Below are 27,378 nucleotides of genomic sequence, written 5' to 3'. Positions count from 1 at the left end.
ATTGGCTAGTTTGAATAGTTTCAGTGGGCTCTGGGGTGTAGGGTCTGTCCTTAATTGTCTGTATCTGGCCCTTGAGTGATTATGACATGGGAATAGTGGCCCAGAGTGTAAGGGGCTGAGAGAGGACGTAGGGGTATATGGGCTCTGAGCTGCTTGGTCTGCATATGAGCGACACACTAGCAGGCGAGTCCTTCACCGCCTCTAGGAATTGGCTGGCCCTGGAAGGAGCAGTCTCTCCAAGATCAGCAAGGTCCCACATGTCAAAATATCAGAAACACATGGTTAATACACCCTACACTATTCGAAGTGGTTAAATGCTCCTCTTATATTCACCGTGGACTAATGCTCTGGTAAGACTGGCGACTATTTGAATTGACTACTTACCTCCTTGTTTACTACCACTTGTAGCCCCTCCAACTGTAAGCTCATTGAGGACAGGGGCTGTGTCTTTTTCATTGCTAAGAATGGCAACAAAGTATACAGAGATCAACTTGATAGGCTTCAAGGTCTAACCCTTGGTTCTGGTGCACTAGGTGATATCACCTGCTAAAGGACTGAGTCTCCTGGACCACTCACAGCTCGTAGAAACGTGTCATGTCTTCTCCAAGAAGCCTTGCTCATTACACAGCACTCATCTTCTCATCTTGCCCTTCTTTCCTCAGGAACCCACTTAGCATCATGCAAGTTACTCTCTTCGGGTTTAGAAGCCAGACTGGAGGCAAAAACAAAGTTCTGTTGTTTTCAGGTTCTTGATCTGTTTTTCCAAAACTAAGAAAGAAAACAAGCTAACAAAGGCATAAATCAAAAAATAAATTTTTATTCTCTATTTTGCTCCAAAAGATAAGACTGTTTGTAGAATTAAATGTCAAGGGATCTTATGACATTTCCTGGCAGAATTTGTGTGAAGCTTTCGACCAGTTAGTTTAATCCAAATTAGTAGGAGCTTCAGAAAAGGTTTTTGGCCCATCCTCAGCTGGGAAGAGGTTTTGTCATGAACTCTGCCAAATGCGTAAGTATATATAAAAAGGGAGTAGAGGGAAATCGGGATTTTGGCCCAACTTTTTTTAATAACGAAGAAACAAACAAAACCCCCAGTTTAATTAAAAATTTCCCCATTCTGGCCTACCCTGTAATTTTTATGTTGCTACCCAAAAGTTATTACATAGTTACTTAAAAAAGAGAAAGGGGAAGTATTTTTAATTTTAAAGGATAAGGAGGAGAGTGAAAAAAACTCTTGAGTTTTTCTTTTTCTACATCCAGAGTTCAAACAGCATGGCCTGTGTTTCTTTAGCAGGTTTCTCTTAGAGGCAAGTAACAGCAGCCTATCGGTTTTTAAAGTTCTAATTCTACGATGGGGCTCACTGATGTATACAACAAATGGAGTGCGTGCACCCATCCAGTCGGACAGAAGCACATCACCCCAAAGCCAGTGTTGCTCTCTGAAGCTTCTAGTAGTACAACATAGTAATTTCATCTCATTAGCAACTCGAATATAAATTTCTTGTAATAACTTTGGAATTGCCTGATCCAGTCTCATGGGTATTGGGTCGTGCCAATTCTCTTTGCTAAACATACATATCACGCAGGGGGACAATGCAACAGAATGAACCTTAGCTCTGTATGGGGTATGTTAACTCAGTAGTTCTTTGTCTCATGCAGGGATCTTCTGCTCCTCACGTTTGCAATCACTATCCAGCTTCGGCCTTGAATACTCAACAGCCTGCTGTGCAGGTTTCTGTGCCTGTTCCATAGGCTTCTCATGTTCAGGATGTCTGTCCGATCCTAAACACATCCTCTTTCCACTATTTTCTATTCCAGTTTGTGTCATGCCATCCATGCAGTCACCCAGTTGGAACCCTGGATATCATCCGTTACTCATCCCTGTGCCCAGTCAATCACCAAGACATGCTCATTTCATCTTCTTAATATTCTCCATTCAATCTTTACTACCACTGCTCTAGTTGAGATCCTTACATCTCTAACCTGGATGGATGACTGCAACAACCTTCTGACAAACATCCCAGCTTCTAGTGTATCTCCCTTCACTCCAAACTATTACCACTGGAGTGATGGTGATAGACCAAGCCTGATAATATCTCCTTCCCACTAAAAATCCTGAGGTAGCTTCCCTTCCTCCCCCAGAGCAGAGGGAGGCAAGGTAGAAACCCCTCCTGCCATAATCTCTAGCCGTACTTTGTTGATTCCCAGGTCACACATCACCCTTCAGTGATTCTAAACCACATGTAGCTCCCCTACACACCATGCTCTTTCTATGCCCTGGCATCAACCAATCACCAGCAGGCAAGCCTTAGAACATGTATAATAGGGAAAATAGAGTAGCACATATAACTGCTTCAGGGAAAAGCAGTTACCACTAAAATAAAATAGAAGACAATTTTTGTTTACATTTTTTGAGATCTAGAGGAAAATGTAGGGAGAAGAAAATTAAAGATAATAAGTCAGATGAAACATTGATTTTCCGGCTTCAACATCAATAATAAAGCATACTAGGTAGAGGAGTCCTTTTGGACCGGATTGTCACAGCTCCCTCTTTGGTGCTGGTTTTGGAAACCTTCCCAGCCTGAGACTCAAGCTATTAATCAACAACTGTCTCTGAGTTGAAACCCACCAACTAAAAGACTTAGGTGTCTGACAAAGGACAAAACACTGCACTAGTCAGAGCCAACTCTGGAGCAATGTACTAAGCCTTTCTGAGAAGGCTTGGTAAATGACTGCCAGAGAAAACACAGAACAATGTAGAGAAAATTTCCAGAGCTCAAAAATTCCAGATGCCTGGGGATGGTAGGGAGCATGGAAAGTCTACCAGATACCTTGACTATCAGCCCATGGTCGAGTGGCTTATGAAAGGTATAATACCGTTGTCATACCAAATACCAAATGGTCCAGAAAGCCAAATATGTGACACGAATTAGTCTCATGGGCCAAAGTGACGTGGCTGGAGTCAACTGCAGAACAACACTGTTGTAACCCGAGAAAGCGCCAACAGCTCTGAGAGTGGGGCAAAGATCTAAAATAATCAATCTGCCAGAAGCAGGCTGGACAACACTCCATGCAATGTGGTCTCCTTCACCACAAGGCAATCAGAGTCTACCTTTGGCAGGAGTCACAAGTCTGGCAGCAAATGGTAACTCTGCATCAGAAACATAGTCCTTTACTTTGTGTCCTGTCTATACAATGGTGGATGTGCTGCCATGTGTGGGACAATGATGGATCCAGGGAACAATGATGGCAATCTGGGTGGTGCCAGCCCAACCAACAGCTTTACTCTAGTTGGTCTCATCAGAGAATGACCCAGACAGCTCTGTCGGCAGCCACAGTCTGTTTCTACTATTTGTAGCCCCTGAGGAAGGGTATCTTTAATCAGCTAATCTGTAGTTTCCCAAGTGACAGAACAAACCGTAGGTCATTAGCAAAAGCCTAAAAGTCAGTAAAACTATAACAAGGCTCAGCAAAGAGGGTATTGGCTGGAGTTATGAGAATAGCTTTTTATGCCCATGGACCAGGCCAGCCACATCCATTTTTGGGTCTGTGTACCTGGCGCTAAGATCGAGCAGCCACAGCAGTCCAACACCACTGGGTTTCAGTTTGGCCAATCCATCAGTGAACGGGGCAGAAGGCATTTCGAGGAATCTCCTGATTGTAACCTAAGTGTATTTTTAGCCCACCCTAAATGTAACCTTTATGAATCAAGGACACCATTGAGCCACTCCCTTTGTTTCAGGCAGTGGAATGGGGGGTAAAACTTTGCCCAAACGGATAGCTGCCACCTTTTCATCTAAATTCAAGATGCAACAAGGGCTAAGCCAGCTGCATTCTTGAATATACCAATTCCATTGGACAAGTGAGGCTTGTTGGGCCCTTCTATCTTGGTAGTTGTGAGTCTGTTTGATCCACTCCACTTTGGAAGTATCAGGTTGGATGGCTCAGGTGTTCAGTTTTGAAAAGAGCCCAGTAGTTAGCTAATAGTTAGCAGACTATTAGCTAAAATAGCCTTCTTCCCTTTTCAGAAGAGGGAGGAGGCAGGGGAGGTGGAGACACTACCTTTATCTTTCAAGGGTGCTCACACCCCACCAAAAGACGGTCTACGATGCAGGGGGTCAGTGCCCCCTTTAGTAAGGTGTACAGAAACGCAAGGCATCTATGGAGAATTGTCACCCAAGAGGTAAAAACTATAGAAAAATAATGCAAAAAGAAGTTTTGCTGTTTGTGCTGGAAGCACTCAGACTTGTGGTGAGATACTCCAGTCCATGATTTATAAATAAACAGATATTAAAGAGGTTTTACAGATTTTTAAAGCTCATCAATACCAGCTCTGACCATCCTGATCCACTTCACAAATGTACAACACATTAGATACAATAATTGGGCAGCCCTTCAAAGCCCAACCCAAGTACCATTTCATTTCCAATTTTAATTTTCTCCTCAGCCATTTAAAAAATCTGACTAATTTCACACATAAGTCCAGCTAATCTCCACTGCTGGATGTTAGACAAAATAGAGTTCTTCTGATAAGCCCTCAGGAGAAAGTCAGGAAGGCTTGATTAAAGGAGAGATTTTAAAGTCATAGAGGTCAAAGCAGATTCCTTTTTAGGTGATTCAGTTTGGCATCACGGCGATATAATTATCTTAGTAAGAACATTCAAATTCTAGAACAAAAATATACTAAGCACGTCCTAATGTCCCAAGAAATAGGGCTAGCAGTTACATAAAGTGAAGCTGGCTTATCTTAACATTCATCTTTTAAGCCTATTTTGTTCCATGGCCCAGGCTTCTTAAGAGACTGCCATGAGAATTTAGCCTCCATCCCCCTAAGAGCCTGTCTACAATGGCTTATAAAGCAAGGGATAAGAGCCAAATTCCAGGTTGGCCTCAGTTATGTCTAAATGTCAACTTGCTTATCCCACATAGTGAAACATATGAACATCCTGAGGCAGACCTCTATTAAGGGAATAGAGTCAGGTTTGCCCAAAGAACATCAAGGAATGTGCTGTCTCCATGATGCTATGGCTAGATAGAATCGCAGATATGTTTATCATTCCATTACAATTCTTTACACTCTAGACCTTATGTTCTTAAACCACTCTGTTTTAGAGACGATCTCAATGTTTTAGTAAAGTACAAACATCATCAGTCTAGTGTTATTGTGTCCATGTGTATGTTCTGGATTAAGGCACTTTTTTTTTTGGTTTGGATTACAAACCACATTACTTGATAAATATCTGAGAAAAATGGGAGTGAGTGAGTTGGGAATCAAAGTAGCCTTCGCTTATTCTATGAATACAATCCTTCTAAGACAGAAAGATTCTTACAAGTGTTTAGTTTTCTAAATAACTTTATAATGGAGAAAACCCATGCTCTTGTAAAAAGAGCCAAAGTCCTTATTCTGGTATAATTTACTCCCTTTTGGTCAAACAGGCAAATCAACAGTAAGGTCATCAATATTCTCAGCAACACCAACCTCCATTTCTACCCCTATGTTCCATTAATGAATTTATACAGGGCCAGTGCCTTGTTTAGTATTAGAACCATGAACATCAGCTTAGTTCCACTGTGGTTTTACAAGGGAGATTAGAATGGTGTAGAAAGATCATTTCCCCCAAAAAATGTCACCTTTGATTTTCAACACATAATGTTTTATTACATATCTCTTTGGATTAGCAATACTTGATAATATTTCCAGAATGGGTTAGTTCTCTTAACCCAAAAGGACTAAGGCCTTTGATTCAAGAGTCAGATTTGCTTATATTGGCATCTAGATAACACAAACTTAACATCTAATTTCCTGATGTTAAAAAAAAAAAAATTCATCCCTGATTGTTTAAGAGTATAAAACATATTACCTTAAAAGTTGTTTCTGTCCCAAACTTTTAAAGCACATTTTTCATCCAATAATTTAAACACATTCACTACAATGCATTTGGTATGTTAACTCATACTCTACTTTTTCCCTACCAAACTTGAAATAAAGTTCTTTAGTTGTAATCACCGTTCTTCTTAAATACGTAGGGTATATCAATTTTTTTTTTTGCAGTACGCGGGCCTCTCACTGTTGTGGTCTCTCTCGCTGCAGAGCACAGGCTCCGGACGCGCAGGCTCAGCGGCCATGGCTCACGGGCCCAGCCGCTCCGCGGCATGTGGGATCTTCCCGGATCGGGGCACGAACCCGTGTCCCCTGCATCGGCAGGCGGACTCTCAACCACTGCGCCACCAGGGAAGCCCAGCCCTGAATTTTAAATGAGTTTCCACCATAAGGAAATAATGGTAACACTGACTTACCTCCCAGAGTTTAAACAGTTTGAAAATGTTTCATTGCTCAATCTCTGTACTTAAAGAATTAGTCATAAGGAAGTTAGTGGCGAACAGGCCTAAACCTGGGTCACCTTGGGCAGGAAGTGGCTAGAAATTTGTAGCAGATTTTAAACTTTTTTTAATCTGTTGGCCACTTTGGCTAAATACCCCAAAGACCTCCTATTCCACTATTCCTTCCCAGCTATCACAGCAAAAAAAAAAAAAAAAAATCCACCAGAATGGATGGGAAGGAGGTTACTTATGATGAAATACCACCAAGACGGTTACATCCGTAACCGTCTGTATTTTACGGATGTTTTAATATATGCCAGAAACAAAATTACAGAGTCTGTCATATTATAAACATTAAATAGGCCAGCCCACAGACCACCTAGGGTTCACTCACAGATTACACTGTAAATTCATACTACAGGACTACCTAAAATGTAGGCATTTTGCTAGGTGATATTCCAGCCAGTAAGTGCATGAGGAATACACATAAAACTAAAGCAATCCCAGAAATGATCTTCTCCAACTTATGCAGAAGTAGTAAGATCCTGATGCCAGAAAATAAAGTCTCTTTTTTTTAGAATACGAGGACGTGTTACCTGCACTGAAATCAAAATCGGTTGAAAGTGATCAGGTTTCTTTTTCACTTCTGAGTACCAACCTTAAAACAACTGCACAAATTCACACTCTGAGTCCGGTGACATTTCAGGAATGGGAGACTGAACTTATTGATATATATGAAAATAAACCTCACAACAATGAAGAATTAAAGATTAGAAGGCCTCCACTAATGGTAATAAGAAATAATGTGAAATATATATTTTTTAATGTTGGATAATTTTTAAGAACAAAGTGACTAAAATTAATGTTGCAACTTTTCCAGATCTAACTTGGAACTAATTTGGACTAATTTTTGTGACAACCAAAAAATGGGGCAAGGCTAAAATCTCATTCCAAATTTAGTCAGCTACAAAGTTTCAAACTCACCGCCCATATAACCTCAAAAAATTTTAAATAAGTCAGTTTACAACAGAAATACTGAAAATAAATCATCCTTGAATACTTTTAGATTTTCCCCAGTGTACCACAAATCACATCCAGAAACCCAAACAAAACAATCACTGAAATGTTTGAGATCTGCTGCTGAAATTCAGAGCTGCAGGACAAGAAAAGGAGGGAGAACTAGGCGGATGGCCTGCTCTCTCTCTCTCTGCTTGGGCAGCACTGGTCTTCTGGAGGTCCTAAGCTATGCACATTCAAAGTGTGAGTCCATAAAAGCCAGCAGTAACACTAAAATAATAATAATAGCATAAATAAAAATAGGCTCTGGTTAAAGAGAGAGGATTCGTTTACTGCCGTCCTGCTGAGGTACTTTGACCACCGAGAGCAGGAAAGCTATTAGCATCCTGAATTAATGGGTAGAGTGGTTTTCAAACAAGATATTTTCATGATGGACACAATGTGGACTCAGCAAAGTTTCTCCTTCAAGAAAATACAGCTTCTATTTCAAAGAGCTCTGATTAGACTTAATGCCATTAGGGAACCATCAAGGATTTGTGTTGTTGTTACTGCTTTTAACTATCAGTTACTTTCTAAACCAAAAATTGTGGGTAGTTAACTTGACCGACAGTCAAGGTTTAGGAATGCAGAAGCAAATCCAAGGTACAGACGAGCTTCAGATGTGGACAGGCCTCAAGGAGTTTGGAATCTTTTTAGGTTGTCAGGTCCTAGCCTTTCTCATCATCACCATTATCATTGTGTTACTAACTTGTCTGGGATTTATAAATAAAAATTCATTTCCTTCATCACATCCCCTCCGTATACTACACGATTTTAGGAATCCTCAGTAAGCTTTATTGATGACAATGTAAAACAATTACAATCAAAACCAAAATTAAACAAGCCTAACCTAATGAATAAATTCTCAAACACTATTAATGCCTATAACATATCCAGCAGATATCTGTTTAAAAAGTCAATACCATTTGTAAATTAATTACCAAAAATATAACTGTTTTCAATTTCCATAATACTTGAAAGCATAAATATAAAGTTCAAAAGACCACATACAACAGAATAGTCTATAAAACAAAGCTAATGTTAAAAGAATTGTTCAGTTGACTTTATAGCATTTATTTTGTTATATAAAATTATTTAAAACAGTACATTTTCTGTATCATACATGAAAGTTCACATCCAGATGTCTTTTCTATCAAATCCTTATTCTTTCTCCATTGTCAAAATCCTAATTTTCACTCCTGGCTGGATTTTTCTTCCTTGGCAATTCTTTTTGTTACCCCACTGAAATATTTCTCACGGAAGGAATTATGACCTTGGTACGGCAGAAAGTGATCACTCAGCAGATGTGAATACTGGTCCCGGTTCTGGTTGGTTGGAAAATACAGAAAATAAAGATGTTTGAGTTATTTCTTTCGTTAGCCTGCAACCAAAGCAGTCATTTACTTTAAGCAAAATCTCACTCTCTGGTACACATTTGTTTTCCTTTATTACATGAACAAGAAATACACCACCACTTTATATCTGTATCATGCTTGGGTATCCAAAGTGTTTTCACTTACTTCACCTCATCTGATCCACCCAACAGTCCTCTGCACAGAGAAGACAAAAACTTTTACTGGGAAAACAGAGACCCAGGGAATGCAAAGAGAATCATCCAGGCAGCTCGAGTTGGGACAACCACCTGCATCTTCCGATTCCTAGTTCAGCACAAACTGAAACCGTCTTTGACTATAAGAATTATCAAGCAAGGAAGCTTCTACTCCAATGGTGTACAACAACAAATTATTACATTTGTATGATGTCATACAGATCAGTAACACTGTTTGGGAGTACATGCATGTTCAGTTAATGAAATAAACTATTCCTGGCAACTTTCAGTAACCTCAGTAGATGAAGATACAGGATAAACAAGTGATCTTCACACTTTTAGACTTCAGAGACAGGTGAGGACTAGTGCTTAGACTGACATTTGGAAACTGGAAATATTAACCTGGGCTAAAATGTCATGTTTCAGCTTAGAAAATTGAGGATAAGAAGACTGACAGACAACATTAAAACATCAGCTTCTCACCCAATTTCACTAGCCACCTTAAACTGTGAAAAAAAATCTAATTAGAAATAAAATCTCATTTCCCATGCATTTCTGTAAATTCATATTCAAATGTACAGGGATTAATGTGATTCTGAGAATAGGCGGGAGACATAATTAGAAAATATGAAGCCTAATTATTTATCCTGGTTTCAGTATCAAAATGATATCTACAAATATATCTGGAATATAACAATCCTCAAAATATTTTTGTATTTTTCCTCATTCCTGTATGAGATGAATACTTTCATTCTCTCCCTCATATCTAATATTAATAAAAGCCCAGGTTTAGCCAAAATAAAATTATGTTGGCTGATTTGTTTATTCAGAAACTATTTTGCCCCAGAATGTTTTTTTTTAATTACACACAAAAAAGAAATTATTAAACATGCCCAGATTTCCTGATTCATTTAAAAAGAAAAAAAGTGGCTACTTAAATTTTATGGCACTAAATATACTACAGTTCCAAATTCTTGCAAGCACGTGAAAGCATGCCAATGGTTACTAACTTCAGGCTATATAATCCCCAAAAGATAAAAAGTTAAAGAATACCAAATGAAAGGTAGTATTTATGGGGTATTTATTACGGGCCAAAAACCATCCTAAATGCTTTACATGCACTATCTAATACAAACTCATCAGCTTTAAGAGATAAGTACACTCTTATTACCATCTACAGATGAGGAGTTATTTAAGAGTACAGGCCCAAGATAATACAGCTGGTAAGTGACAGAGCTAGGATTTGAACACAGGTCTACCAGACCCAGGGACTACACCCTTTAACTATAACATAATGAGGTTTTTTTCCCCAAAAGAGCTAACTCTTGCCTCAACTCAAGAAGCAGGAGTATCTCAGGGAATAAACATGTGATGAACAAAGGCTCCCCAGAAAGGAAGAGACCTGGATCAGAAATGCTATTAACTTTGTTCTAGTAACTAAGAGGATTATTTCAATGATACAAAATTTTCATACTAGAAGGAGATATAAAGAGCCACAGGATGCCTGAGGGATACCATAACCCTAGCAGTACTGTCGACTGGACGGGAGGACTCAACGTCCACATCTCCAGACCGGACCTGGGAGAGCAGCAATACAGGATGATGGTCCAGCATTTAGCCTTGCCTTGTGCATGCCAACTTTTATCAGAAGTCTGACTGAAGAGTCACAGGAAAGGAAGGGACTTGCCATCATCTGCTCTTCCAGGCGTTGTACATTCTGTCCTTATATCAAATAAGATCACTAGAAAACTTGCCTACTTTCTGAACTACATTACCCTAATCTTGGCAGAAATACCTTTACTTGGTTATATGTAAAGCTATGTCCAGATGTGACATCTCTCCTGCTACATTACTTCTCACAGCTCTTTGCATCATTCTCCACCCAGTCATCAAAATCAGAAACCTGGGTCAAATCGCTCTCCCTTTTCTTCTCACATTAAGTCAGTCCTAAAATCTTAGATTCTGCATCCTAAATTTCTCAAATCCACTCCTCCTCTTCACCCGTAACTCCACTATTATAGCTTAAGCCTTCCTCATCTCTCCTTGCTTTTTTCCTAAACTGCCAGTTGCCTTGCCTTTGTGGCTCCCTCTCTATTCTCCATAATGGGGTCAAATGCAACTTATTAAAATGCAAATCTAATATTCCAGCATTCTGGCTAAAATCCAAACGGGTTCAAACTTTCCCCAATTCTGAGGCTTTTCCCTTAACATTTGGGAGTGAGATTCAATTGCACATCAGTTTGCTGAATGTCTTCTCACTTTCCTCTTCTGTACAAGAGGGATCAGAACACTGTCAGGCAGTGAGATCCTTCCCAGCTTTGCCTTCTGTCCTCTCTTCTCCCTGTGACTCCTCTAAGCCATGCAAGAGCACCTCTACATCTCAAAATGCACTGCAGACTACTTCAGTGAATGTCCTGGGGCTGCAGTGGAATGACAGGACAGAAATGTGTGATCCCAGAGTGCTATATGAAAAGGTAGAGGCATGGTAAGACAGCTGAAGACCAGGATGGGCCGGGGACTGACTCAGGCTCAGTTACTTGTGTGCCTAACCCACCTAAACTGCCAATTATGCAGCTCACTGGGGGAAGCAGGAGAGAAAAGCTGAAGCACAATGGAAGGTAGGTATCCTCATAGACCAAAGTGGGAGCTTAACCAAATAGCTTGTCTTTGACTTAAAGGATATACATAGGACAAACTGAGGATGAAGAAGAGACTATAAAGACCAGAGGCAGAGACTGAGAATGAACAGCAGAAACCTGGAAAACCCAAAAGTAATGATTAAAACCTATGACAATTAATGTTTATCAAAAAAACATATACTACCTATGGCATTCTTTATCTAACTAGTTTAGACTTCAAGATTCGCTCAGAACATATAGTAGGAAAAGCAAAATAAGCCCCTAAAAGACCATATATTCAGTGCTACAGAGACCCAGTGACAGAGAAATACATGCTACAGGAAAAGTGGGGAAAGACTATTAACCTTCGCAATGCAACCTCTGGGGGCTGGGGGAAATGCTATTTATCTCCCAGGGAGTAGAGAAGAATCAATGTGAGGTATGTGTTTGGGTCCTATAGTGGAACGCCTCCTTCTGTAAGATTGATTGCCCCCTAATTGTGAAATAAGACATTCATAACAAAAACTCCTGGAGAACCCAAAAGCTCCAAATCCCTTATGCAGCCAGGGACCTGGCAAGAGCCGTTCTATTACTAGCAGCGTTAAGTCCTGCTTTGGGATAAGCCAGACACTCCAGAGACTTTGGCTACCATTTTCATCTAAGTGGAAAAGATATGGTTCATAAAATGTTCCACATAAAACATTTAGTACATTTATGGTCCACATATTATCACATACATATCATATATGTAAATATCATTATCTATGAACAATACACATTTAACATATACTCTGGTCCTTATGAAAAATACCATTTGCAGCATTCAGAACTTATGTTAACTTGATGCTGAATAAAATGGCAAGCTCGCTATTTTTTTCTCTGTTCCCTCTCTCTTTCATCCTATCTTTAGTTTAGTTTACCAGGGCTCACACTTGAGATGATGATATTCAACTCTACATATTTTTCATCACCTTTTGATAACTCTTCTCTATTCACATTCCCTGCCCATCTCAACCAAGAATATCTGCAGATTTTGTTTTTCAACTCAGTATCTCAAATGCCAAGGGTTTACTTAAAAGGAGAAGAGTACCCTCAAGCAACACAACGCTTGATATCCCTCACTAACTCAATCTTGCCCCAATGTTTGATTTCTGGTTTCTCTAACACTTCCAAATCTGTCTATCACTATCAGTCACGATATCATCTATGTATCATGAAACCTGAGTTCTGCCAATCTTTAGTAAGCAAGAAGTACTTCATGGAAAATAAAAATACACAAAGAATTAGGAAATGCCAAGAAAGAAAACTATGGCAATGAAAGATTACAGACCACTTTTCCCAAATTTCATAACTACTGGTTAAATTTTGGCACATGGCAGTACTTATGGAAATATGAATAAAATATTAAGATTGTTGATTACACTATCTACTGTTTATCATTTTTATAACCAGAAATCAAGAATTTCTGTAGGAAAATCTGTGCTAGCTACAGATGGCTACATAATGGAAATACACAGCTTTCAGACCTATCACTTAACTTTGTAAGACAAACAGCAATTGTAAATATGACAAGAAACATACAAGTTCTGATTCAAGAAAGCAACTGATACGTATTTGCAACTATGTGTTTTACATAAGTGAATTATTTAATTTTCTGCATCTTTTCACAGATTATTATCTAAATTTTGCAGATATGGAAAGAGACTAAAAGAGTCTGAATTATCTGCCGCAAGTCACACATCTAGTAAGCAGTATTTTCAGAATTGTAGACTAGATCAGACTTCAAAGCTCATGCGTTTTCCATCACAGTTTTTTTTTTTTTTAAGTAGAAATTACATCAAAACAATGGTTAAAGAGTTAACTTCCCACATGGTAGATTAGTGGGTCGTTCAAAATGGAGTTTGACATTTAGAGGACATTCTTCACGGAACAGCAACATATTTGGTAGCACATATTTCAGATCTAAACTTTTAGACAGAACCCCTTTAACCACTGTCCCACCCAGCCAATTTCCTGTCCTATCAGTACTGCTAATTCTAAACATAAACCACTCGAGGAATTTTAACACACTTGCCAAAAAAAATCAAAGGAAGCTTTACAATTGGTAGTGTACTTTTATGTGTACAGTGCCCTCTGCTGGCTGAAGCAGATAAATCCTTCTGTATAGTATTTGCCGCTGTGGATAAAGATAGTTTAAAGCAGAGCTGACCATCATGCATCCGACTGTCAGGAGCGCTCTATTTCCCTCACTGTCTCTAAGTCCTGATTGCTGTAAACACCTAGAGTTACAGAGCAGCAACATGATGGCCATTTTCCTTCAGAGGGCACTGGCATTTATTCACACCATTTCATTTTCAGAAGAATAGTGTGGAAATATACAAATACATATTTACCTTAGTGACTGTAAAGTGTATCATTGTCATTTATGTCCATTTGCAAATTATTCTCGAGAAAAATAAAGGAAAAGTACATAAACTAGACCTTATTCAAGTTAATCTTTATTTTTACACATAACTCTACATCAAAAGTAGAGCATCAAAAAGAACACAGGAGACATTGAAAGGAAAGTACTTCAGCCACTTGTAATTTAATAAATGTTCATCTAAAGGGGAACAACTTCTCAAGAAAAGAAAGAAAACTGTATGTTTTGTAGTTACATCTGAAGCTGACACTTTTTTTTTTTTTTTTTTTGCGGTACGCGGGCCTCTTACTGCTGTGGCCTCTCCCGCCGCGGAGCACAGGCTCCGGACGCGCAGGCCCAGCGGCCATGGCTCACAGGCCCAGCCACTCCGCGGCACGTGGGATCTTCCCGGACCGGGGCACGAACCCGTGTCCCCTGCATCGGCAGGCGGACTCAACCACTGCGCCACCAGGGAAGCCCTGAAGCTGACACTTTGAATGAAACTAATGACACTCTGGATTACACTGGGAGAATACATATATGTAAGAGCGTCCTGAACATCATAAAACTGCTCAGACTTTAAAGAAACTAAAGTTGACAGCTCCATTTAGGTAAAACTATCCTTCTAATTACTGCCTTCTCCCAGAAATCTGCCATTCTTTGTTATCATCTCCCTTAAACAGAAGGAAGGTGTTATGATTTTCCACAGAATGGCAATTCAGCTGCTTTTTTGGTTTGCTTCTCATGAGAAATGAGGCCTAGGTATGATAGGATTAAAATGTTTCTGTACCACTGACTTTTGAGGAGTGATATCAGGGTAATGATAAAATTCAGTGTATTTTGAAACAGAAAACTTTTAGCTAGGCTTAACTATCTATTCCTACTCTTCTTTCAAATGGATGATTTAAATGCTGTTGAATTTGATTGTTTTTTATTCTAGAGGGGCCCAAAACAATCACTGAACAATTACTATTCATTCCATAAATATTTACTGAGTGGTGAGCAAAACAGTCAAGCTCCATGAATTCACAGTTATATACTAGCGGGAAGAGACATTAAACAATGTATACCCAAACATGTATTTACAAACCATGATTAAACACTGGGAAGAAAAGGGTTACTATAAGAATATAAGGAGACACCTAGTTAGATGGGGGAGAAGAGAATGGATAAGAAAGGCTTCCCTAAGGAAGTGACATTTATCTGAGACCTAAAGGATGAGTCAAATTTACTCACAGAAAGAGACCAGAAGAAAGCATTCTAGGGAACACATTGTGTTCTAGGGAACACAATGAGGGAGGAAACAATGTGAAAAGACTCAGACTTGAAAGAGGTAAGTACATTCTGGGAACTGAAAGCAGGCTAGTGTGGCTAAGGCTTGCAAAACTAAAGGGAAGGTGGCACAAAATGAGATTGGAGAGACAGGCCAGAAGTCTAAGATCAGGCCGGCCTTGAGGGTTATGTGAAGGACTCTGAATTTTAGTCTAAATTTCACAAAGTTATTGATGACTTTTAAGCAGGGGAGTTTCATTATCTGTTTACATTGTGAAAGATATTCCGGCTACCGTACAGGAAACTTAATGGTAGGAGAAATTCCAGAGGCAGGGAAACCAGCTGGAAGACTCCTGCAGTAGTCCAGGAAAGCGGCACTGCACCATGTCCTTTGGGAAGTAGGGAGGACGGGTAAAGATACATCTACCTACTCAGCTACCCCAAGCCAGATTTCTAAAAGTTATCCTTAACTCCTGTCTCCCTTACCCCAGTTATTCAATTAGTCATTAGGTCCTGGCACATCTACCTCCCCTGAAGCTCTCAATTCCACTGTCTCACCCACAATCTCCAGTTTCCACCTTTATTAGTTGACAGCCTCATCATCTTCACATGACCATGCCAGAAGTCTCCAGGCTGGTATCACAGGCATCTTTCCATAATAAAAACTTGCCTGCATGTTAAAGCCCGGGTGACCTTCCTAAAACAAGAACTTCTGCCACTCTACAACTCACATTCCTCAGGGCTTGCCATCACCGATAGGATAAACTTGAAACTCTTTGGTATGTAAAGACCTTCAACACTAGGCAGGCCTTTGGTTTTCCACTTCTCAAGCCACTCCTCCCCACATACTTAGTATTTCAGTCATGCTTAAATGTCTAGGGTTCCCTGAATGCACCATAACCCCTCTCATGTCTCTGTACCTTTGCTGAAAATGTTGGCCTCTTGACTCAAGGACCATCTCCTCAGGTAGGCGCTCTCTGGTGTTCACAGAGCAATATGCACTGATCACTACGAAACCAAACACGTTATGCTGGAATGGGTTGGGTCATCGTTTCTCCCACATGCAAGTTCTCTAAGGATAAGGACTATGTTTTATCAGTCTGTTCTGTCTCAACACATGACACAAATGGTCCCATAAACACATGCTGAGTGATGAAAGCCATGGCTTTCCCCTCAGGGAACATGCAATCAAATCAGAAAAAGAAAACATACTAAAATATGAAAAATACATGAATGTAAAAATCAGTAAAAGACAGTTTTCTCATACTACCTTTTCCATTCACTCTCAACAAAAACTTACATCCTTCTTTACAGAGAAAAAAAAAAAGGGAGTCATCAAGTATGAATTTTCTCAACTTCCTTGCCCCCAGTCCCCCTCTACTACAAACTGGATCCCCTTGCTTAACTCTACAGTCTGTCTCATCACTCCCAACCCACATTCTAACTGAAGCCAAAATTCTCTCACGGTATCCCTTTACTGCCAAAAGACTTACTTTCAAAGAACCCCCCAACAATATACCTAAGAATAATCATCAATTTATAAAAATTACTGTTTAAAAACAAGAGCTTTCCCCTAGAAAGGTGTCACTTTGGGGATGAAGTTGAAAACCATCTGGAAGAAAACCAAATGGCTATTTTAATTATAGGTCAGGTTTAAGTTGTCCTTTCACTTACTGACAGCTCCTGATAATGAGATAATGATTTCTTCTACCTCACTAGTATTAACCTTAAGTCATTTATATTCTCAAAGTGGCAGCCGTTTATACAAAACAGCAGTTTCACTGCAAACACTTGAATACAAATGGCTTACGAAACTTATTCTATGATAAGTGGAAACCAATGATGCTGTCATCGTTAAGTAAAAGCCATCAAATTGGTGATGCTCACCTAATTCTGTCGAGGATTCATGAAACAGATTAAAGGTATAATACACATTCTTTAATAAGGTGAGAGGAAGAAGGCAAGGAGATGGAAGAGGAAAACAGTGAGTAGATTTTCCTTCTTATAATCAGCAGAGAGTGAAAATGAAATGTAAATGACAGTGCTGAACATAATGGACCTCAGTTCAGCTTCAGGGTAATTATCCATGTCCGGCTTTTGTTTAAAAATCCTGCTCCCCTTATCAAAGCTTCCCAGTGTTCTACATCTGGTACTGGACAGTAGCTATAGAAACCACTTGTGCTAAAGTTATACAACTATAAACAGCACTAGGCCATTTCCAAACCAAGGACAAGCAGGTCAAAAGTCTGGCATCCAATACTGTTAAGGAAAAAAACCCTCTAGCACTATTCTTAATGGGAGCAAGGTAAGGGTTGGAAATCTTCATCCCTAAACTTGGTATTTACATATAACCTGTACTTGTAAAAAGTTTAATTACTCTGTAAGATATTAAGTTACCTAAAATTTGTTAAAATATTTTAATATATATAAAAATCTTTATATCTAGAGTTCTGAAAATGAGTGACACCTAATGACTGAACTTTGACATCTGGCACTCAACACATAATTTCTTTCTAACTAAAAAAAACCATCATGGATATCTGTGCTATCATGATGATACAGAACTATGAATACTTTCTACATACTCGCCACTAAAACCTATAACTCCATAAAATTCGAAACTTAACCTCAAACATTAAAATACAGGTCAACACGGGATAAAAATGTAATGACAACTTATTAGCTACTATATCTAAAAGTCAATTAAAGTTAAGAAGAACCTTACTTACCTAAGCAGCAGAGGATGAGTAACAGACCAAAACATGCATAGACATGAACATACATACTCTTGCTTTAATTTGGAGACAATTCATCTCCTAGGTGACCTCTTAAAATCATCAACAATCCATTAAAAGAAAAATTAATTAAAATACACATGCATTTATATACATAAACATCAAAAACAAACAAAATTATTTTGCTTAGGGATGAATTCAATAGTGATAATATTACAAAGGAAAGTAAGGAAGTGATTACCATAAAAGATTAGTGGTTATACCTGCAGGAGGAGGTGTTTATGATCAAAAATAGCCACAAAAGGGGATGCTCCAATACTCCGTAATTCTGACCTTGGTGGTGGTTACAGAGATGTTTACTTTATAATTATTCATTAAACTGTACCCTTTAGGTTTTGGGCAAAAAAAAATACACATTAAAATCTCAGGGTTGGGTTCTTGGTGGGTCATGGAGTGAGAAGAAGACACTAGTTTGTGTTTGAATTTGAAAAACACTAGAAATATAGTTCTAAATTAAATAACCATTTGATAAATAAATAAAAATACAAAAAATAGAAAATGTGTCATTTGAGAATTATAAAAAAAGCTCCAGAGGATTATGCTGACTATGAACATAAACTTCCAATTTCCCTAAACCATTCATGCCTTGGACCCCTAGGTCATACTTTATATTTTGCAACTGACCTCTGCCTAAGATTCTGTAACAGCAGTTAAAGACTGTTTTACTGCCATGGTTTGAAAATATGAGCATTAGAGCTGGAACATTAAGATGGATGCTCTCTCTGCCTTCAGAGAACAACTGCTTTTTCCTGCAAATAAAAGAGCCATATCCAAATAGCATCATAAATAGAAGGATCCAGGTATCTTAAATGATTCCTTCTTGGAGCTAGTAGGGGACAGACTTTTGCTTTTTCTTGGTTTACCAGAAATAGTAATTTAAAACTATTATGATAGCATTAATTTAACAAAACATCCAGTTTGGCAAAGTCATTTAGTTGCAGAAGTATAAAAGAAAAAGTCAAGTGATGACTCTCTAAAATTTAAATTCAAGGAACAGTACCATTAACAGCAAAAGTGATTCATTCAGAACTAAGTAGATGGCATGATCCTTAAAACTGAATTAATACAATATGATATGCAGCATCAGGCTTCTTTCTGTTTTTATAAGCCTTTTTTAAATATCTCAAGTTGAAATATAATTTATAAATAATGCAAATAGCTTCCTTCTGATTTCTAATGCAAAATAATTTAAAAGAGTCTCTCTTTCTCCATCTCTCTCCCTTGCCCTCTCTCTCTCTCACACACACACAGAGACACACACACAGACACACATTTTGATGGTAATGAATACTGTATTGTACTATGACCTAGACTCAGTTCATATCCAACTATCATGTTCTGATTTAGTGTCACCCTGTCTTATTTTTCTCACTGATAAATGAAGTAGCATCTATTTCCCACCAGGCATGTTATAAGATTGAAATACTTCATACCTAATCTCTAATCTTTCATAGCTCTAATCAAAAGGAAAATACCCAACCATCCTGGCAAGAGACAGGCAAAAAACAAAGTATTTCAGAAAGAAAGGTCAATAGGAAGAGACCACCTTTAATTCAAATGGCTGCCAAAGGAAAAAAAATTGACAACATCGATCCTGGGAAAGGATAATGCATAATGGAAACAGGCACAAGCATTATGTCAGCAAAACACCACAGTTTGTGATTAGTAACACTACTATCATTCTAATATGGAAACTACTTATACAAAGACTAATTTCTTCCACTTCAAGCCATTCATAAGTCATTTTCTCAAACAAGTGACCTCAGTTTCTCTTCTCTCTCTTATTTAAAACACCGTTGTTGTTGTTATAATGTTAATGGTTCTTTTCTCCCTCCACAGCTTTAAAATCTTTCAGTCCTTTAGTCAAGTCTTTCAGTTTTGGCCACCTTCCATTCTGATTAATGAAGCATTCATAGGCTTCATGTTACTGGACTCTTTCATTTGGTCCAAAATAAAAAATTACATTAACTTTCATCACCTGCTACTATGACCTCCCAATATTCTCTACTTTAAATCATGTGAACTATACTGGCTAGCTATAAAAAAAATAACAACTGGTTTACACAATATTATAACTTTAGTCTAAATTAATGCCCATATGGTATCTAAAATTAAATTTATCTATACTTCAGTACTTCTCAAACCACCAGCAGTGTAAGGCAGAATGTCAAGTAAGTAAGCCACAAAGCAAATAGGGCACATGATGGCCCATTTAGTGCAATGACAATTTAAGATAATATTCTTATATTTACCCAAGTACTATAGCATACAAAAGTTGCATTAATGTTTAAAAAAAAATTTCAAGGAAGTCTTGAAAATGGCTGCTTTGGGTACTCATTTGTCTATCCAAGTATATCGGTATAAAACACTGAGAGAGTATTATTTTGGGTACTTCACTGAAGACAAACTACTACACTTGATTTCTGAACTGTTCTGGACAACTCTAGAGATCAGCATTTTTCTCCTATGAATTTTACATGAGAAAAATGTTTTATAGGAGTAACCACTGTGACCACAACTATATATAGCAGCATTGACTACACGTTGTATCAACAGGAAAAATAAGTTCTAGTAAAAACAAATCATTCTGCCATGGCCCCATGAGTGATGAGAAAAAACTGGCTTTAAAAGAAACTTGTAACATGCTACTGAAGAACATTTGCCTTTTAATCTTGGCATATTCTAAAGGTAGAATTGTGTTTTGGTGAAAAGGCAACAAGATCTAGAAAAAAGGAGAGAGAATTTTAGGGACAAAGAGGAGTTTTGGTCTCAAATTGGCCACTTCCTATTTAAGTGGACTGGGCTAGGCCTTGGCCACTTCCTCATCTCTAACAGAGGCAAAATAATAAGGTCAAATGGATGTGAAACCGCTGTAAAAAATAAAGCATTAAACAGTGTTATTTGTCATTCACTTAGCTTTCAGACTACAACAGGGAATAATGACAGAAAACTAGCTTTTCTTAATCAGGCATCTTCATAATTTTAACATGGTTAGCAAGAATTTTCTCCTTTACTACTAATGTTCAGTAAGTCTGAAAACTATAGCCAATAATGTAAAGATACAAAGTTTTATGAAATATCTATATTCTTTAGATTTTTTTACATTTATAACTTATGTTTACATTTTAAAAGGGGGGGAGGGAGAACACTTTATAACAACACATCAAGTGGGTCAAAAGTTATACTGAAGTTAAACCTAACAAGTAACAAATCAAAAATGAAGAGACACAGTATACAAAAGTGTAAAAATCTAAAACTAATAGTCTTCCACTGCCAAAATCAACAACACTGAACAAGGTCGAGAATAATTTGTTAGATATGCATGAGAACTGTTTGACAATTTTATGTCATCACTTTCATTATAAAGGACTGGGATCTTGCTGCAATTATATACACTCCTCTCCATACAAACAGAAGGTAGAAATGAAGTAATTAATTAAAAGCCAAACACGACTAATTTAACATGACAAAGTAATTTCAGTTATAATAAACTCCATACAAGTTAAAACTCACTGATTAAATTTGATCTTATAAAGTGAAGGCCATTTCAAAAAATTACTTGAGCAAAAGGCTTGCCTTGTTTTATAAATTAATTTGAAAGGACAAAAGTAAAATGATAAAAAGCAACCAAACAAAACTTAACACTGCCTTTATAGGTTTAAAAATATGTAAGGTGAGTGACCTTATTTATCATTTTTAGATAGGAAAAAGCATTCTCAGAAGCATTCTTAGATCATTCTCTATTTCTTCTTCTGTGTATCAAATTTGCTTAGGGAAATATTATAAATCTACCAAAAAAAATATACTAGACTTTCTTAAACAAATTAAACTCAGGGAAAAGCAAATGTGAAATTGTCCACAATGGGTCTTAATTTTGTCACTAAAACAGAAATGACTGGTTTATTATGGGGCTCCATTAATTATTAAAGCCTTTTCTCTAGATTTTTCTCCTTCCAATTCTTTGGAACAGTGCTTCAAGCCCTCATAATCATCATATGGTGCAAGTACTTTTTATGGAGGCCACAAAATAAAGATTGCTGATGTCATTCACTGTACTTTCTAATATCAAGACTTAAAACTGCAAAATATATAGGTAATATTTGTATTTTTAATGCATTAAAATAAACATTAAATAAACAACCTAACTTTACACCTCAACAAACTAGAAAGGAAGGAAATAAAGATCAGAGAAGAAATAAGTGAAATAGAGACTAAAAACATAATAGAAAAGATGAATGAAACTAAGAGCTGGTTCTTTGAAAAGATAAATAGAGCTGACAAGCCTTTAGCTAGACTTACTTGAAAAAAAAAAAAAGACTCACATAAGTAAAATCAGAACTGAAAGAAGAAACTTTAAACTGATACCACAGAAATACAAAGGATCATAAGAGACCACTATCAACACTTATATGCCAACAAATTACACAACCTAGAAGAAATTCCTAGAAACACACAACCTTCTAAGATTGGGTCATGAAGAAACAGAAAATCTGAATAGACCAATTGCTAATAGAAATTGAATCAGTAGGGGCTTCCCTGGTGGTGCAGTGGTTGAGAATCTGCCTGCTAATGCAGGGGACACGGGTTCGAGCCTTGGTCTGGGAGGATCCCACATGCCACGGAGCAACTAGGCCCGTGAGCCACAACTACTGAGCATGCGCATCTGGAGCCTGTGCTCCGCAACAAGAGAGGCCGCCATAGTGAGAGGCCCGCGCACCGTGATGAAGAGTGGCCCCTGCCTGCCACAACTAGAGAAAGCCCTCGCACAGAAACGAAGACGCAACACAGCAAAAATAAATTAATTAATTAATAAACTCCTGCCCCCAACATCTTTAAAAAAAAAAAAAAGAAAGAAATTGAATCAGTAATCAAAAACTTCCCAACAAACAAAAGCAGAGGACCAGATGTCTTCATTTGTGAATTCTACAAAACATTCAAAGAAGAATTAATACCATCTTTTTCAAACTCTTCCAAAATATACAGGAAGAGGGAACACTTCCAAACTCATTCTACGAGGCCAGCATTACCCAAAACCAGACAAGGATACCACAAGAAAAGAAATTATAGACTAATATCCTTGATGAATACAGATATACAACTCCTCAACAAAATATTAGCAAACCAAACTCAATGATACATTAAAAGAATCATACACCATGATCAAGTGGAATTTATTCCAGGGATGCCAGAAGAGTTCAATACAAGTCAATAAAACGTGATACACCACATTGAAAAAAGGAAGAATAGGGCTTCCCTGGTGGCGCAGTGGTTGAGAGTCCGCCTGCCGATGCAGGGGACACGGGTTCGTGCCCCGGTCCGGGAAGATCCCACATGCCGCGAAGCGGCTGGGCCTGTGAGCCATGGCCGCTGAGCCTGCGCGTCCGGAGCCTGTGCTCTGCAACGGGAGAGGCCACAGCAGTGAGAGGCCCGCGTACCGCAAAAAAAAAACAAAACAAAAAAACAAGTGAGACTACATCAAACTAAAATGTTTCTGCCCAGCAAAGAAAATCATCAACAAAATGAAAAGGCAACCTACCAAATGGGAGAAAACATTTGCAAATCATGTATCTGATAAGGGTTAATATCCAAAATATACAAAGAACTCATACAACTCAAAAGCAAAAAATTAAAATAAAAAAATGGGCAGAGGATCTGAATAGACATTTTTCCAAAGACAACATACAGATGGTCAACAGGCACTTGAAAAGATGCTCAACATCGCTAATCACAGAAATGCAGATCTAAACCACAATGAGATATCATCTCACACCTATTAAAATGGCTGTTATCCAAAGGAAATAACAAATGTTTGTGAGGATAAAAAGGAAAGGGAACCTGTGTGCATTTTTGGAAGGAAGGTAAATTGGTGCAGCCACGATGGAAAACAATATGAAGACCCCTCGAATTAAAAACAGAACTAACATATGACCCAGCAATTCCACTTCTGGGCATTTACCTTATGAAAATGAAAACCCTAATCTGAAAAGATACATACACCCCCACATTCAGTGCAGCATTATTTACAACAGCCGAGATATGGGAGCAAGTTGTATGTTCATCGATGGATGAATGGATAAAGCAGACGTGATATGTATAATAGAATACGCCTCAGCCATAAAAAAAGAATGAAATCTTTCCATTTGCAACAACATGGATGGACCCTGAGGGCATTAAGCAAAGTGAAATAAGACAGAAAAAGACAAACACCATATGATCTCACTTATATGTAGATTCTAAAAAACAAAACAAACAAAAAACGAAGCTTATTAAGACAGAGAACAGATTGATAGTTGTCAGGGGGTTAGAGGAGGGAGACAGTGGAGAGGGTCAAAAAGTACAAACTTCCAACTATAAAATAAATAAGCCATGAGGATGTAATGTACAGCATGGTAACTAGTTAATAATAGTGCATTGCATATCTGAAAGTTGCTAAGAGAGTAGATCTTGAAAGTCCTCATCATGATAAAAAAAAATTTGTAACTATGTATGGTGATGGATGTTAACTAGACTTACTGTGGTGATCATTTCATAATGCATACAAACATTGAACCATGATGTACAGATGAGAAATATGCCAATTATACCTCACTAAGAATACTAATGTCACTCACTTTACTTTCTCATTTCAAGACTAAAACTACAAAATCTATAGGTAATATTTGTTTTTTATACATATTACTCATGTGGCTGGCACATGTTAAGTTATTATTCTTATTATTAATAACTCATATAAGTACATTAAGTGCTGTGATTTCTAAGAGCTGTAATGTTACTATCTGAATTATCAAATGTCTTACTACTTCCCTCAAAATATAAAAGACATGAGAAGTGACTGGGAGAGTATGAAAAAAGCATACTCTAACATACAACAGAAGGCTTTTATTCAATGTGACAGATACTGATAATCAGTGTTATGGACTGAATTGTGTGCCTCAAAATTCGTATGTTGAAGTCCTAACCCCCAATATTTCTGTACTTGGACATAGGGCCTTAAAGGAGGTGAATGAAGTTAAATGAGGCCATCACTGTGGGGTGGCAATCCAATAGCACCGATGTCCTTGTAAGAGGAAGAAACATCAGCAGTGTGTATGTACAGAGGACACAAAGAGAAGGCGGCTGTCTACAAGCTAGGAAGAGAGGTCTCATCAGAAACCAAACCTGCTGGCTTTGGACTTGCAGTCTCCAGAACTGTGAGAAAATCAAGTTCTTTTATTTAAGCCACTCTGTCTGCAGTATTCTGTTATGGCAGGCTGAGTAGACTACAGTTAATTTAAAAAGTCAGTAAAAGCAGGACAAAATTAAAATGCTTTGTTAATATATTAAACATCTTATTTCAACTTAAAAAATTGTATATTCAGGGACTTCCCTGGTGGTCCAGTGGTTAAGACTACGCTTCCACTGCAGGGGGCGTGGGTTCAATCCCTGGTCGGAGAACTAAGATTCCACATGCCACGTTATCAATCTTTTTTTTTTTTTTTTTTTTTTTTTTGTGGTTCGCGGGCCTCTCACTGTTGTGGCCTCTCCCGTTGCGGAGCACAGGCTCCGGACGCGCAGGCTCAGCGGCCATGGCTCACGGGCCTAGCCGCTCCGCGGCATGTGGGATCTTCCCGGACCGGGGCACGAACCCGTGTCACCTGCATCGGCAGGAGGACTCTCAACCACTGCGCCACCAGGGAAGCCCACGTTATCAATCTTTTGATACAGAATTAAGACCTGCAAAGATGTCCAGTTTTGGCTTCTGTAAAACGAAGCAAGAACTTAGACTCTTACAAAGCAACCTCAGTACAGAAACCTGGATTGCAGTAACTTTTTTCCAACCTGTTATAGTTATCTCAACCATTTCCAATACAAGACTCTAAATTTTTCAGCAATCCACTTTGTCCTATCTTTCTAAAGCATTCATATTTGTTTCTACAGAAATGACAACTTTATTCTTCCATTCACATTTCACTGGTCTAACTAGTATTTAGATTATATAAATGACATAGCAAATATAACTGGCATAAACAGCTCACAGGAAAAACACAAGTGACTCACAATAGACAATTCATCTGTAAGTACAGAAGTGTACAGATATAGTAGACACCAAGTAACTCACTAGGTCAAAGTATCTGACCTATTCTAGGCATCATGCATTGTGTTTTAGAGCAGGAATAGCGAGTACTGGTTAATCAACTGAGTTTGAAATGAGGTTAGTTAAGAGGGCTTCTATGGTACAGTCCTCCCTTGGCATCCACAGGAGATTGGTTCCAGGACCCACTGTGGATACCAAAATTGGCAGATGCTCAAGTCTGAGAGTCGGGTCTCGGCATCCACGGGTTCCGCACGCTCAGTTTCAACCAACTGTGGATCGTGTACCACATTTAGGATGAGCAGTTTGGCTGAATCTGTGGATGTGGAACCCTCGGATAGGGAGGGCTTACTGCATATCCAAATAAATGGTGGCCATTTAAAATGATCGCTTTGGAAGGTTGTGTCACTGTGTCAAACAATTTGAAAACTCCTCTTTTGGAATTTCTGAAAACTGCTTATGTTTTAAACGTTTAATGGCAAACTGTCATCCTTGGAACTAGATGTGACTTCCAAAAAACATTAAGTGACCTGTCTGGTATAAAATGTGAGCAGCAAAGTCCAGGAATATAATTTGAAGAAAAGCAAGGTGTACTATAAAGTAAAATAACTGTTTCATATATTTCTTCTTTAAATGTAAATCTAAAAGTTTTAAGAACATGCTGAATAATTATGACATAAGTATATTGAGTACAAGATGCCACTCCAAGAATATCTGCTATTTGCATATAAACTTCTAGTATTTGTTTAAAATGACTATCAGGCATTCATTTTAATTACATCACATATACCTTTACATATGTATGTATGTATGTACACAAATACATACATACACATATACGTAAGAGTGGACACCAATCAACTTTATACACACCCACACACACACACATACGTATATGTATATATACACATAGCTTAGCCTTCAGAAATGCCCTGATACTGGAGCCCAATTATTGAGGAAATTTTGTCACATTAAAGATTCTGAACCTTACTCTGTTATAAAAATGAGTCACGAAAATTTTTGCATCAAGAAGTGACTTAACGAATGCAGTGTTTTAGGAAGATTTATTTAACATGTAAGAACTAGAGGTGTGAAAAATGGAAGGAGCAAGGTAATTTAGGAGATTATCAGCATAAACCAGGTATATGGTAATAAGGGTCTAAATTAGAGACAGACAGGAAATGGAAATTAAAAGGACAAAAACAAGAAATATGTAAAATAATATATGCAAAAGGGACTGTACAAACATTAGTTTTTATTATTGTGAAAGAACCCATAAGCTGTGAAGTAGATGA

General features: G+C 38.1%; 1 protein-coding gene across 3 annotated transcripts in view; it reads right to left on the bottom strand.

Moving 5' to 3' along the window:
- Positions 1 to 8,392: 8,392 nt before the first annotated feature.
- TRMT11 (tRNA methyltransferase 11 homolog) overlaps positions 8,393 to 27,378 on the bottom strand; it is a 60,830-nt gene continuing 41,844 nt past the window's right edge. For 2 of the 3 annotated variants that reach the window (XM_029224177.1, XM_029224178.1), the window contains exon 13: positions 8,393 to 8,702. In XM_029224177.1, coding sequence (XP_029080010.1) covers positions 8,571 to 8,702 — 132 coding nt within the window. In that variant the 3' untranslated portion in view covers positions 8,393 to 8,570. The remainder of the gene's footprint in view (positions 8,703 to 27,378) is intronic. The other variant, XM_029224175.1, reaches the window with a different exon arrangement.

Source organism: Monodon monoceros, unplaced genomic scaffold (genome assembly GCF_005190385.1).
Source record: "Monodon monoceros isolate NGI ecotype Baffin Bay Population unplaced genomic scaffold, NGI_Narwhal_1 Super_Scaffold_15, whole genome shotgun sequence".
NCBI classification, from domain to species: Eukaryota; Metazoa; Chordata; class Mammalia; order Artiodactyla; family Monodontidae; genus Monodon; species Monodon monoceros.
This window is presented reverse-complemented; position numbering and strand designations above follow the sequence as displayed.